This window comes from Pleurodeles waltl, chromosome 8 (assembly GCF_031143425.1).
Source record: "Pleurodeles waltl isolate 20211129_DDA chromosome 8, aPleWal1.hap1.20221129, whole genome shotgun sequence".
Taxonomy (NCBI): domain Eukaryota; kingdom Metazoa; phylum Chordata; class Amphibia; order Caudata; family Salamandridae; genus Pleurodeles; species Pleurodeles waltl.
Window position 1 is genome coordinate 606486143 of NC_090447.1, and position 14610 is coordinate 606500752.

A 14610-nucleotide genomic window follows, 5' to 3' on the forward strand; every position below is an offset into this window, starting at 1 on the left:
GTCCTGTTTGGGGCTCTTCATTCAGACGTAGCTTCATAGGAACAGTGAGCCCGAACCGACATCTGGGCGTACCTTCGGCCACTAGTGTCTTGGATGTAACGCCCTATTTCCTCGCAAACCTGAAGTACAATGTTTTGTTTTTAAAATATTATAATGAAGGAAAGGCCATTTGGCTGCAGCTGCTCTGTTCTGCCCTTCCATTTTCAGAGTTGTTTTGACCCAGTCATAGATGTAGGAGTTTGCTTTACAAGCAAAGCAAAATATGATATCGCACAAAAGTAGATGTTGAGAATTTGAATCGAACTGCTTTTGGGGAAAGAGGAGAAAAATTTGTGTTTTTGCCATATTTGAACATACTGGGGTATTCACAAGCTTCCATCATGCTGCAGTGGTATCCTCTAGTCCAGTGGTTCCCAACCTGTGATCCGGGGACCCCTGGGGGTCCGCGAAGCCTTCTTAGGGGGTCTGCAACAGCATAGAAAATTAAAATATATTAACAAATATTGACAAATTAGGTCCCCAGCTTCCAGTAATGACTCAGGCGGGGGTACCCGGATTCCCATGATAATTCAGTGGGGGTCCCTGGGTTCCATTAATATTAAAGTGGGGGTCCACAGAAATCAAAAGGTTGGGAACCACTGCTCTAGTCTGCAGACAGAACAAGCATTGCATTCATATTGTTAGAAAGAAAGCCTGCTAAACCTGCAAACCTCTTTTGGGGCGGACTCGGCTGGCACATGTTTCCCAGTCAATGACTAAAGTTTCTATCTTTAGCTCACTGAGCCTGTGCACATAATGCAGTAGCGATATCGCCTGTGGCAGAGACTGCTCTCGGGATATTGTAATTGAATAATGCCTAACCTTATCTGTGCGTGCTGTTGGCATGTGAAACCCTGTGAGGTTGCTTTGCTGACAGTTTGTGTGCGAGGCAGCCGCGGTACAGATCTCGCCTTTGTAAGTATCTCCATCTTTGCAAAGATGAAGCTCGGGAATTCGACTAACTGTTATAAAAGCCATCCATCTAATGAGTTGCTTTATTTAACGATGGCTTTAATATCCTCCTTACTAGGGGTTGGAGAAGTCCATGGCCCAAGTACTAACAGGCGAAATTCACAATTTCTTTATAGTTCAGATGGAGAGCGGAATTAGTTTTGTGGAAATTGACAAAATTCACTTTTCTGTTGTTTAGACAAAAGCGCAGATTCAATACGGAAAACAAACAAATAGCTGATGTTGGGCTGCCTGATGCCTCATCAGTTGCAAAGCAATTCCTGAGTGGCGGCTGTACACAGCATACACACAGAAGCTGGAAACCCCATCTGTAGGCGTTTTCATCTAAGGCCCTGATTACGAGTCAGTCAGTGTTTTCCCGACACATGGGTAAACCCCTTTTTACACTCGGGTCAGAATTACGGGTTTGAAGGTATTTAACACATCCAATAATTATCGGATTTGTTAAAAAACTCAACCTTCGTTAAATTTCGGTAGGTCAAACCTTCTGAAATTTAATGGGGAAAAGCATACGGTATTTACTGTATCATGGAAATTTTGGTTCAGTAAAGACCAAAATCTGCTTGTTATTCTTCAGAAACCAGTAATATAGCCACTAATTATTGACCTTGATAAATAAGGTGCACTGCGGTATAATTATTTATCAAGTGCGATAAATAACACTTAAACTGGTAATCAGGGCTTCCGTCTGTCTTCCATCAAGTGATATCCGCTCCTCACCGGGAGACTGTACGGAGACAGCCGATATTATATGACACCTGGCGGCACCACGTGTACGGAGACAGCCGATATTATATGACACCTGGTGGCACCACGTGTACGGAGGCAGCCGATATTATATGACACCTGGCGGCACCACGTGTGTTGGCAGGTCTCTTATTCCCCGTTTTAGCTCTGATCTGTTACTCGGTTCCACAAACAATGGGGGTTTCCTGGTGCTATTTTGGGTTGCTTCAGGATATTTTTACGTTTAATATTTCTAGTCATATCTGAAATTAGGGTGCTGTTTTCTGTTCCTTGGAGCATTTTTGCTTGGAGCTAAAAACCTTATCCACTCAGTTGCCAAATGTTTTCTTTAAAAATATCTTATTTTAAGGATATGATGCGTTTATCGTGTTAAAGCTGACATACTGTAAAGTTAATGTTCCTCGTTATTTTGGCAAAATCACAATTCTCCTTTTAATCAATTAACGCAGTTTAGTAACGTGGTTGGGAAAAAAAACTCTTGGATCACATATCTGCTCTTGCCTGTTTTTTTCCAGCAAAAGAATACTGCAAAGTACTTTTCCCTTATGAAGCACAAAATGAAGACGAGTTAACAATCAGAGAAGGTGACACTGTTCTGGTTATCAATAAGGTACGTTTTTTTAATGTATAAGCCCTACAAAAGATGTAAAACATCTTCAGGACACTGGGCAGCACCGCATTGTAGTTGATTTGATGATGATTTGCTGCTGGTTGAAAAGATCGCTTGTACCCCTGTGAAATATTTCACTTTGTGCCCCTTACTAAGAACGTAGAGTTAATTGGATGAAGAACCAGTTATAAAAAGCTCAGGATTACAGAGTTAGAAAGTTCCTGTTTATTGTATGCTGCATCCTATCACCTCTTTGTATGTACACTTGCTATTCTCATACGATTCATCACTGTGGAATCACTTGAGCTCCCAGCACCTTCAGCGTCTTGAAAAATTATTACTTTAAGCGACAGGTGACAGAGATTTCTTATTAAATCCGTTCTTGAGATAATGTTGCATATGTCATGTAGACACTGTCGTAATTTATCACTGATAATTCCACTTCCAACAATGACTGTGTGCACACTTGCTTCTTTGTGGGATACTTTGTTTTTGCTCAGCATTGGGGCAGGTACATTTGCTTTTTGAACTGAAACTTCAAATAGAACTGACAAATGTGGTATAAGATATATCATCAAACCAAGGCGTGTATCGTTCTCATGCAATTTCGGACTTCACAATGCAGTTTTCCACTCCATGTCTGGAGTATTAGGTCATTTGACATGAGTGTGCAGAAGCGCTGTCCAGGATCACACACAAAAGCCAGCGGGTGATCAAATGGGGACAATTTGCTGTCATATGGGAAGTTAGATAGGAGTAGGAGGCAATTATCGTGCTTTGCTAGTGTGGGTATCTGGTAGTTCTATAGCGCAAAGCTATCCAGAAGGCAGCGGAGAACCACAGAGGGTCAAAGACGAGCATGAAGTCAACGAGTTGTAGGAAAAGGTGCTGGTTTGTGGGATGCTACTGCATTGTGGTGTAGTGTTCTTTGAAGAGGTGTGATGAAGCAGAAAATGAAGGTTTTCATTTATTGACGCATAAACGTAGAGAGAAATAATCATGTGTGACTTTAACCGAACTAATAAAGATTGTACAGGGACGAAATGTGCCCTCAGAGTAGTTTGCCAACATTTATAAGCGTGCTTTATATAACGTGGTGTATTAGAATTGCACTAATCCGACATAATCATAAACGTGTGCTACGATTTGCTTGTTTGAAATGTTTTAGCGTAGCATTACTTTAGTGCAGGCTTTCGGCCTAGTTGCCTGGTCTCACGGTTTAGATGCTCGTATTTTTCCAATGTGCTAATAAACGTGTATTTTTGCTTGAAGCTGTACTTTTCCACTGAGATCGTTCACATGCTTATCTTAAGGTTTCGTGCCAGCCTGGCATACTTCTCTCTTTACTCCAAGGTCAATCGGCAGGTGCGGACAATGGAAGCTCTGAAAGTGAGTTAATTGGTATAAAATGTTGCAACTTGCGTACCCGTCTCCAAGGATAATGTATGCTTAAGTAAAAGCTTGAGAACTGTTGTTTTTGATTGGACAATTTGAAGCCAACCTATGAACCCTCCAATGGAAGACCCTACTGGATTTGAACTGTTGTCTATTTAAACCAGGTGCACGAGAAGAAAGTAGCCATTGCAGCCATTACCAGCCCGATACCCGCCATTTTGCAGGACATTGCAGTTATGGCCCACCTTGCTGCGACGCCATTTTGAAAGCGACTTTGATGCTTTCTCTGATCGAGAGAAAGAGATTTTAAATGATTCTTGCCCTAGAGACTTTAACTTTGATCCCTTGCATGAAGTAGTAGTTTTACCTTGCCGCCGTGAGGCAATTGCCCCGTCCACCTTGCCCCTTGCCCCGTCCCATGCTGATCGAGAAACGGTACCTGTGAGACGAAGACTTCCTTGTATGCTGATCGTAATTGGTAAATATGAAAGGAAATTGTAAAATTGCATTGTGTTTCTTTTAGGTAACCAACTGCTGGTTTTGATAAGATCCCTAGCTAGGAGTTTTTCTAAATTAATGTTGCTAAATTGTTTTCGCATGAAGCCCCACATGCCGATGCTAATTTGAGGTTAGAAGAGGATTCCTTTGGTTGCACGATGCAATTTGAGACCTTGTTATGCTGACTAAATGTATGCAATTAGTTCATTACAGATTATCGTATTAGTGATTTGCACTGCTATTATCGAATGCCTTGTTATTCAAATGCTACATAGATTGCACTTGTTTCGCCGCTATGGACAGCTATTAATGTTCATTTATGTTTATCATTTGGTGTTGAGACACATCTATATTGTGCTAGCTTTGTTAATATAGGGAAATAAATTCACTAACTTTGAATAAACTGGTGTGGTTATTCCTGACTGAAAGGTCAGGGTTCGTCGAAATGTATTCTGGATTAATTGTTAAGTGTTATGTTGATCAAGGCATTGCCTATGTTCGTTATTGATTATTGATTTAATGAAATTGACTGATTAAGGGTGGAGAGGGTCCCACTTAGCCAAAAGATTCATCGGCCTAAAGAGCGTCCAAGATACAAGTAAAATTATTAATACGGAACGCTCTATCAGTTGATGGTAGCAGAAGACGGTTTCGCCTTTTGGGACCCCGTACTCTTGAAGTACATGGTGTTGAATTGACGGTTACGCCCTTTGAGACCCCATTCGAGAAGTTGAATTAGATTTTTCTTGGGTAAAATAGATTGACAGAATGATGATGGGCTAGGTCCACTGCGACTTTCCCGGGATCTCGGAGCTTGCGAATGGAGAGAATGGAGGTGTGGAATCGGCGTTGGCGGTACTAGTGATGGTATGAGTGAAGTTAGGATTTTGCGCTTGCACAGCTTATTGCCGCAGATTGTGTGAAAAGGTCGCGAGGATTTTAGAGAATAGCGGAGGTGCGACTCCGAGTGTAGAAGTAGAGAAGTCGTCGAACTTCATAGAAAATAGCGGAGGTGCGACTCCGAGTGTGAGAGTAGGGAAGTCGTCGAACTTCATGTGTGTGTGGCGCTTTGTGCATAAAAAGGTCCACGTGGTTGTTGTTGTTGAGACGGGCCCTGCGAGGTCAAGAGACTCCGGAGTATGTTGTTTTATGTTGTGGTCTGGGCGGTTTAGTAGGTTGATCGGGCGTGGTCAACGAGTCGGTACGTGTGTTAAGGGAGTGAAAGAAACTTCGACTTCGGGCTTTGACAAAATTCTAAGTGCACTAGAATAGATCATTGACAAGTTGAGAGTAGGTCTGCGGGTCAGATTTGCTTGCGAAAGTGGGGACCGAGAAAGATGGAATAACTGCTGAGGCTAGTGAAAAATCCCTAAGGTCCTGAAGCGGTTGTGTTACCCTTCCTGTAGTAAACCGACAGATCTGTTTTATATTTTTGATAGCTCGCGATACATGCAAGAAGTTGTTACGAAAAGAGCTGAGTGAAGGAGGACTAGCCGCGAGGCTTTGTCAGCCGCAGTGTGTGCGAGTGTGACGTCACTAGGAGCCGCGCTGGGATAGGTTGGTTGCAGAGAAGGGTCGCGCACGGATTGGACGCAGTCCGTGGGGCTCGATTGGAAGGGGAAAGGCAAGCGAAGAGTATTCCAGGAATTAAAGTCACCTATTGATTACAAACTTTGTGAAATAAAAGACGAGAAAATGAAATTTTTTAAAGCATTCAAGAGCGCGATGAAGGGGGAGTCTTACATTAAAGCGAGCGTAGGAGAGGAGACGCCGCCCGAAGGCACACCAGCTTACATTGTAATGGAGGAAAAGGGGGTAGCTCCGTGCCTTTGGCTAAAGCAATGGCACAAGTTGACAGAGAAACATGGGAGCGTAGCATTCCCGATCCATGGGACATTCAATATAAGGATTCTAGAGAATTTGAGATTCGCGATGTACGACATGAAGGTGCCTCCAAGGCCAGCCCAGTTTGAGGCTCTAGCAATTTGGGAACTAATGGCTAGACAGCAACAGCAAAATAAGTTCGAGACCAGGATAAGAAAGGTAGAAAAGACACTAGCGGACGCCAGGTGGGATAATGCACAGAAGGTGTGGAGGTCAGATGTATTGCAGGGGATAAAATTGTTTCCCGCAATTACTAAGGAAGAAGAGGAGACAGGTAAGAAAGCTACCTGTAAGACAAACAGGAGGTGTTCCAAGGATAGAGAGAACGAGGAAAAGTTGAGAAGAGAAGAGGAGTTAGAGGATGAGGAGTTAATAATGCAATTGCTGAACGACCGTCCACCACCTTATGCAGAGAGTGGACAAGGTCCAAGTACCAGTTCTGCCCCTCCGGCACCGGTACAGAACAGTGAAACTCAGAGTTCAGGAGCATCATCGGGGTCTAAGGACCCGAGTTTACTGTTCACCCCGCAGATACCGCAGGTTAGGAGAATATATCCAGATGTGCCCATGTTGAAACCAGCAGAAAATTATCAGCCGCAGATGCCAGGGTACTACAGCAGTGACAACAGTGCTTGAATGATTCTAGATCCAACCGTAAGGGGAGTACAGAATGGTCACAACCCGACATTGGCACAAGCAGAATCAACCCAGTTTTTGATGCCTCAAAAGCAGATGCAGGGGGGAACAGCACATGCTCAGATGACGGGGAGTCAGATGGGCATGCCGGCAATGATGACCCATAGTGTGGGAATGAAGATGTCTCAGAACATGGGAAATGGACAAAACCCAGATGCGATATCGCTACCCATTACTGTAGGTCCACCGGTACCTCTGTACAGTCAGCCTAACTTAGGTATGAGCGGTCAGGGATCAATGCTGCAGAATGGGACCGAAAGGAGGTGCATAGAAAACACTCCAGGGATAACCCCTATAGCGGCTCAGCCAAATGGATCTGGGTCCTTGATGGAGTTTAGTCCCATATGTGCTCAGTCAACACTGGTGAGGTCAAGTCCCCCACTGGTGATACCGCTGTCATCGAATACTGAAAAGTTGCCGCAACCATCAATGGCAGTCGATGTGAATGCTACACTGATGGGGTTGAATGCGCAACAGCTGACACAGTGGTTCAACAGTCTGAATTCCACACAAAGCTCAGCCAGTGGGAAGGGAGAAGACTATCTGAATAGGGTCAGGTTGAACATGGAAGCACAAGAATTGGTGGAAGGGACTATGGGGGTGAATAGGTTAGAGTCCTACTCAGAAGAAGAGCTGAGGTATCTATGTCCCAGGATTACGAAAGAAGTGAATAAGGTACATAAAAGCTTGCAGGAAATAGCTGACAAAAACGGGGTGGATATAGACAAGACAAAACACTTGAGCAGGAGCTACAGATTGGATTTTGGGACCACAGATTTTGAACACATGAGGTCAGCAGGCATGAAGGCCCACCTTAGAGAATTGTTGCAGAGTGCACAAGTGTGGAGGTGCTTAGACAAATGGGAAAGCAGATGGGTAAAGAGAAAGGAAAAGAGGAAAGATAGTGTCTCAGAGCTCAACGAGAAAAGACCGCAGAGTAGTGATGCAGTAACCATGTTGCCAATGAGGGAGACAGCAGGGGGAAAATTAATACATGTACCATGGCACAGAAGCGACATTCAGTCTTTTACGGATGATTTTCCCAAACTAAGAGAGAAACCGATTGAATGGTATCAACAGACTGACAGGTTTGTGAAGCTTGCAAAATGTCTTTGGGAAGACCTGAACACCCTCTTTGAGATTGTGGTTCCGGCAGATTTGTGGGAGGATTGCAAAAGAGCTGTAGGTTGGCCGACAAGTGAACCAGAAAGAGACAGGGAGACGGGTGCACCATCGCCTATGGTGATGAGCCTGTACTATAAGCTGATTGAGCATTTGAAGACGAAGGTGGCCGCGAAAAATGTGGATTGGCAGAAGATCGATCGAACTGCCCAAGAGGCTAAAGAGTCGATTCATAGTTACTATGAGAGGTTGTTGAAGGCGTTTAAGAACTACAGCGGCACGGAAACAATAGAGGCGAAGGACATGCTTCATTTTGTGTTTAGATTTGTGGATGGGCTGAGACCAGAGATAAGTCAGATGATAAAGTCGCATTTGATTTGTTGGCAGTCGAAACCTATTGATGAGGTGTTGAATTATGCGAAATACTGTAGCGACGAAATTGAAGTGAAACAGAAAAGGTTGAAAGAGAAGGTGATGATGATGCAACTTAAAGCAGCTCAGACAGGTCTGCAAGGTTTGCAAGGGTTGCAAGGGTTCCAACAACAGGTACCGCAACCGCAGCAGCAGTTGCAGGGAAATATGGTGTTTCAGTCACAGGTGAGAGGCAGAGGCAGAGGAGGTTTTGTGAATAATGGTCCGGATTTGAACACTGTTGTGACTTCGAATGGTGTGCAGGCATTGAAAAAGGTGATGCCGTGTCACGTGTGCGGAATTGTCGGTCATTGGAAACGCGAGTGCCCGATGGTGGTGCAGGAAGGTGCAGGTGTTGGTCAGCAAAACAATGATGTCAATGCATTTCAGACAATGAGGGGACCGAAAGTGAGAGGTCCAAACCCAAATTTTCAGACCGTAAATCAGTTGCAGGGATTACAACCTATGCAGCCGCAGCAGATGCAGATGCCTCGTATGCAGGTGACGCAAATGCAGCCAATGCAACAGCAGTTTCCCATGGTACCTAATCAGCAAATGCAAATACCTTTGGCACCAATGAGTCAGCAGCAAGTGATGGTTCCTCCACAGGTCTCGGGTCAGGTAATGAGTACAAATGGCACCATACAACAGTTCCCACTACACAGTGAGAGTGGAATAAACAATGTGTGGGAGAGTGAAAGTTCAGGAGAAGAAGGAGATTGTGTGCTTGCAGCATCCTTGGAAGTTGATCAAAAGGGTCCATACTTGGAGGGAAGAGTAATGGGTCATCGTGTCTCATTCCTGGTTGACACAGGAGCAACACGTTCAACTGTTAAGAGCATTGAAGTACCACATTTGCCACTCTCAGGGAGGACAGTTCAAGTGGTGGGAGTAGCAAACAGGCACCTGACGAACCCAATAACAGATCCGGTACCAGTCAGCATCGGTAACTATCAAGGGGTACATCAGTTTGTGGTATGTGACTCAAGCCCGATAGCACTGTTAGGGAGAGACTTGTTGTGCAAATTGGGTTGTTCGATTATGTGTTCGAACAAGGGAATAAAAATTCAGACGAGCAGTGATGGGGAAGAAGAGGACAGTGTAGAGGGGGATGAGATGGAAACTGTCGATGAAGAGTATCCTCTGATTTGCCTTTTCCCGATGATAACTGAAGAAGATATTCCAGCCGAATTACGGGAAACAGTCGGAAAGGAAGTGTGGGATATGACAGGGAAAGAGGTGGGATTGATGAAGGGAGTGGAACCAGTGAAAGTGACTGTAAAGCCCAATGCAACCTTTCCCCAGACCCCACAATACCACATGGCACAAGACACCCTCATGAAAGTTGCCCAACTTATTGACGAATTTGTAAAGCAGGGAGTACTGAAAGAAGTGTTGAGCAGTCCATGTAATTCACCAATCATGGGACTAATAAAGCCGAGTGGAAAGGTCCGAATTGTGCAGGACTTGAGGAAAATAAATGACATCATAGTCAAGTGTTGCCCTGTCGTACCAAATCCAGCTGTGATAATGTTTCAAGTCCCTTGCGATGCCGAGTGGTTCTCAGTCATCGACTTGTCACAAGCATTCTTCTCGGTGCCTCTTCATGAGGACAGCCAATTCCTCTTTTGTTTCAAATTCTTAGACAGAGTGTACAGTTGGTGTCGAATTCCTCAAGGGTTTTCTGAGTCACCGTCAATCTTCAATCAGATTCTAAAGAAAGATTTGGAAGCATTAGAATTGCCATTCGAGTCAACCCTAGTACAGTACATTGATGACTTACTGATTGCATCAAAGACAGAAAGTGGCTGCACAGCCGATACCATTGCTCTGTTGAACCATTTGGGAAGGAATGGACACAAGGTGTCTCCTTCCAAATTGCAGTTCTGTCCGAAGAAAGTGAAATACTTGGGTCACCAGATAGAGAAAGGGTCACGGAGAATAATGAAGGAAAGAATAACAAGTGTACTTCAAATGAGTCCACCAAAGACAAGGAGGGAGGTGAGGAAGTTTTTGGGAATGGTGGGCTATTGTCGCCAGTGGATTCCCAACTTCTCGACTCTAGCAAAGCCTTTACTGAAATTGACCCAGAAGGATGCATTGGATCAAATTGAGCTGAAAGGAGATGAGATGGATGCTTTTATTGAATTGAAAGAATGCATGTGCAGGGCTCCAGCTTTAGGTATGCCTGATTACACAAAGCCTTTCACATTGTTTTGCCATGAACGGGATGCATGTTCTTTGTCTGTCTTGACTCAAGCTCATGGTGGCATAAACAGACCAGTAGCGTATTTTTCAGCTACTTTGGATCCGGTCGCAGCAGCACTTCCAGGGTGTTTGCGCGCCGTAGCAGCAGTTGGTATCAGCCTCACTCAGAGTGAAGAAATAGTGATGGGACACCCAGTAACAGTCATGGTCCCTCACTCAGTTGAGATACTTTTGACCCGCTCCAGAACGCAACACATGACTGGAGCAAGACTCACAAGGTATGAAACGATAATTCTGGGCTCACCGAATGTGCAGCTGAAAAGGTGCACTACGTTGAATCCAGCAACCTTGCTCCCTGGAGAAAATGCTGAAATTGAGAACGCTGAAGACGTCGAGCATGACTGCCTTCAGGTGACTGAATTTTGCACAAAACCTCGACCTGACATTAAGGATACTAAGCTTGATGAAAATGACCAAATTGTTTTCGTTGATGGTTCATGTCTAAGAGATGGGATGGGAATTTTAAAAGCAGGATATGCTGTATGTACTGTAACAGGTGTCTTGGAAGCGGGCTGGCTTCAAGGAGTCTATTCTGCACAAGTAGCAGAACTTGTAGCCCTTACAAGAGCATGTCAACTGTCTGCATTGATGAAAGTCACCATTTACACTGATAGTCAGTACGGGTTTGGGATTGTGCACGACTTTGGACAACTATGGTCACAGAGAGGTTTCCTGACTTCTTCAGGATCCCCAGTGAAAAATGGGGAAAGAATAAGGGAATTGTTACACGCCATTCAAATGCCAGCCGAAGTTGCAGTGGTAAAGTGTAGTGCTCATACGAAAGGACAGGACTATGTTTCTCTGGGAAATGCATATGCGGATGAAGTCGCAAGATTTTGTGCCTTGAACTGTATATTACTCAGAGATGAATGGAATTCGATAAGTGAGCCAGAACTCGAACCAGCTGAAGCATTTGCCTTGAAAGTTGTAGATACAATAGATGAATTAAAAGCACTACAGAATAACGTCAGGGAGGATGAAAGAGATTCCTGGATTAAATCACAATGTATAAAGAGACCAGACGAGTTATGGGTTTCAAATGAGGGAAAATTTGTTTTGCCAAATAGTCTCTTATCACAGCTTGCGCGGTTCTATCATGGGCAAGCTCACCTAGGGAGAGATGCCATGATAAGATTGTTCAAAACTGATTGGTTTAACCCCAGATTTCGTCAAGCTGCAGAAGCAGTTTGCCATCGATGTGTCACTTGCCAGCAGATGAACCCAGGAAAGGGAACAGTTGTGAACGCGAGCCACATTGGCAGGGCCAGTGGCCCGTTTAGTCGAATGCAGATGGACCTCATTGAGATGCCTGTGCATGGAGGTCTGAAGTATGTGTTGGTGATTGTGTGCATTTTTAGTCACTGGATTGAGGCATACCCCACACGTAGAAATGACAGCCTTACAGTTGCAAAGCTATTGTTGAGAGAGTTGATACCACGTTTCGGATTCCCGATCTCTTTAGAATCAGATAGGGGAAGCCACTTCAATAACGAGGTGATAAAGTTACTTTGCGAAGCGCTGAACATTGAGCAAAAACTGCATTGTAGCTATCGCCCTGAAGCATCAGGACTGGTGGAGCAGATGAATGGTACACTGAAATCAAGAATGGCGAAAATATGTGCATCGACAAATTTGAAATGGCCTGATGCATTGCCCTTGGTGCTAATGTCAATGAGAAACACCCCTGATAGAAAGACTGGATTGTCTCCGCATGAAATTCTCATGGGCAGGGCTATGAGACTTCCTGCAGTTCCCGCAAACGCGCTTTTGAATATTATAGATGACATGGTGTTAGACTACTGCAAGGGTCTGGCTGACGTGGTTCGCTCTTTCTCTCACCAGGTGGAAGCAACCACCTTACCACCGATCCAAGGTCCAGGACACGCACTGAAAGCAGGTGACTGGGTCGTGGTAAAGAAGCACGTGAGGAAGTCGTGTCTGGAACCCCGTTGGAAAGGCCCTTTCCAAGTGATCCTGACGACAACTACCGCTGTGAAGTGTGCGGGGGTTCCCAACTGGATTCACGCCAGTCACACAAAGAAAGTGTTGTGTCCCACAGATGAGGAAGTTGAAGCGCTAAAACTGCCAGTGCCTGATAAAACAGTGCTGAGTGCTGAGACAGAGCAAAACCGAACTGAAAGTGAACAGGCAGGAACGGAAGAGAGAGAGATATTCTCTGAGGACGAAGAGACCAACTCACTTGGGGAAGACCAAGGAGAAAGTTCAGACAGCGACGAAGCAGCTGAAGGTGACAAAGAACCTGAAGCAGCTGAGGGTAGCAAAGAGCCTGAAGCAGCTGAAGGTGACAAGGAACCTGAAGCAGCTGAAAGTGATAAAGAGCCTGAAGAAAGTAACGGTGACGAAGGGCTCGAAAAAGGTGAAAAAGCAGGAGAGCCTGATCAGAGGAGGGCTTTCCCAGAAGCAGACGATACAGAAAAAGAAAAAGAGAACGTGATTGATTCCCCAGAAGGAGGGGACAAGGCAGAACAGAACGAAAAGGTTCAAGCTTCCTCAGAAAAGATCGCAGGTCCATCAAATGGACATGGTGCAAAGAGGAGACTAAGTATATCACCAATAAAACAAAGGACTGAAGAAAGTTTGAACGACGGAGAAAGGCCAAAAGTGAAAGAGAAAAGAAAAGAAGTAACTGTCGTGGTACCATCCCCGAGTGAAGAAAAAGACTTGACAAAAGTGGAAAGTACCAGGGAAGCAGAATTGAAAAGAGAAGCAAAATTGAAAAGGAAAAGGATACCGAACAGAAGATATTCCGGTCCTGAATGGGCATATGTAGTTCATGACGATTGGACTGACGAGTTTGTATCTCTTAGCCTCGAGAACGAAGAAGAAGAGATACCAATAGAAAAGAAAAGTTTTATGGACTCTGTCGATTGAAAGGGTAATAAATGATATTGCTTGCTACAATCCAACGTGACACAAAAAAAACAAAAAAAAAACAGCTGAGACATTGCTAAACCGGATGAGACTTTTGCTGAACTGATTAAAGACTGAGTTATTGCCGAATTGAGACAAATGCTGCTAACCGATAAGTGACTGGCCTCCTGAAGAAGACGGTGTGAACATTGCGCTCGTTCAGCTTCGTAACTGAATTGGCAAATAGTTTCTTTATAGGTGCTTCTAGCTCTCTGATTCTATACAGATCATGACGCAAAACAGTAGAAAGAAATATTGTAAATATGCGTGTATAGGTTTGATAATTGCATGTGTACTAATAATAATGGCAATAGTGCTTGCAATGCATGGAAAGGGTGAGAATGAGAAAATAGATGCTTCTACTTTTGCTCCTGTTACTGTCACTGAACTAACTGCATTGAAAAGACTAGAATTAGATGAGAGACACTTGCATGATAAGAAGGAGCTTTCGTATAACGTTTTCTATCGCTTGCTAACAGAATATGTTGAGACTATGGATGCGAAAGATTGTTATGTGTGTACACAGATACCGACATCAGTAAAGGAAGGGGTGACTTATCACCACATGCCTCTTACATACGGGATTACATGTAGTATAGTAATGTCTAGATTTTATGGTCAAACTAACATACAGTATTTTTACTCAAATTATGATGTTACCTTTGCATATGTTCCTATAATAGCGCAGCTAAGCCAGATTGCTAAAGATTGGGATGCTAAAATAATGAGGGAATTTTTCGAGCCAATGCAACCTTTTGAAACGGCTCACGCTCATAGGGAAAACCTTACCTGCTCGCTCTCTGCAGTAGAAATAAGCTTTTTAGATCGCACAGATGATAGAAGGGCACAAATGAATGCGAAATTAGAAAAAGAGCTACATAAGAGGGCTTCAGTAGATAATTATGATTTTGCTGCAATAAAAACACAAGGGAGAATAGCTTTAGATGCTTGGCATGTAGGGAAATTTTGTATATATCGAGGTGAATCTTATTATGACAACATTTTCGTAGGAGCGAGTGAGTGTAAACATACGTTTA

At 44.0% G+C, this 14610-nt stretch overlaps 1 protein-coding gene across 4 annotated transcripts in view; it reads left to right on the top strand.

Annotated features, from left to right (window-relative positions):
- SH3KBP1 (SH3 domain containing kinase binding protein 1) overlaps positions 1-14610 on the top strand; it is a 1044962-nt gene that overhangs the window by 764095 nt on the left and 266257 nt on the right. For 3 of the 4 annotated variants that reach the window (XM_069204692.1, XM_069204693.1, XM_069204695.1), the window contains one exon: positions 2274-2368. In XM_069204692.1, coding sequence (XP_069060793.1) covers positions 2274-2368 — 95 coding nt within the window. Of the gene's footprint in view, positions 1-2273; positions 2369-12484; positions 13664-14610 lie in introns of those variants that run through there. The other variant, XM_069204694.1, reaches the window with a different exon arrangement.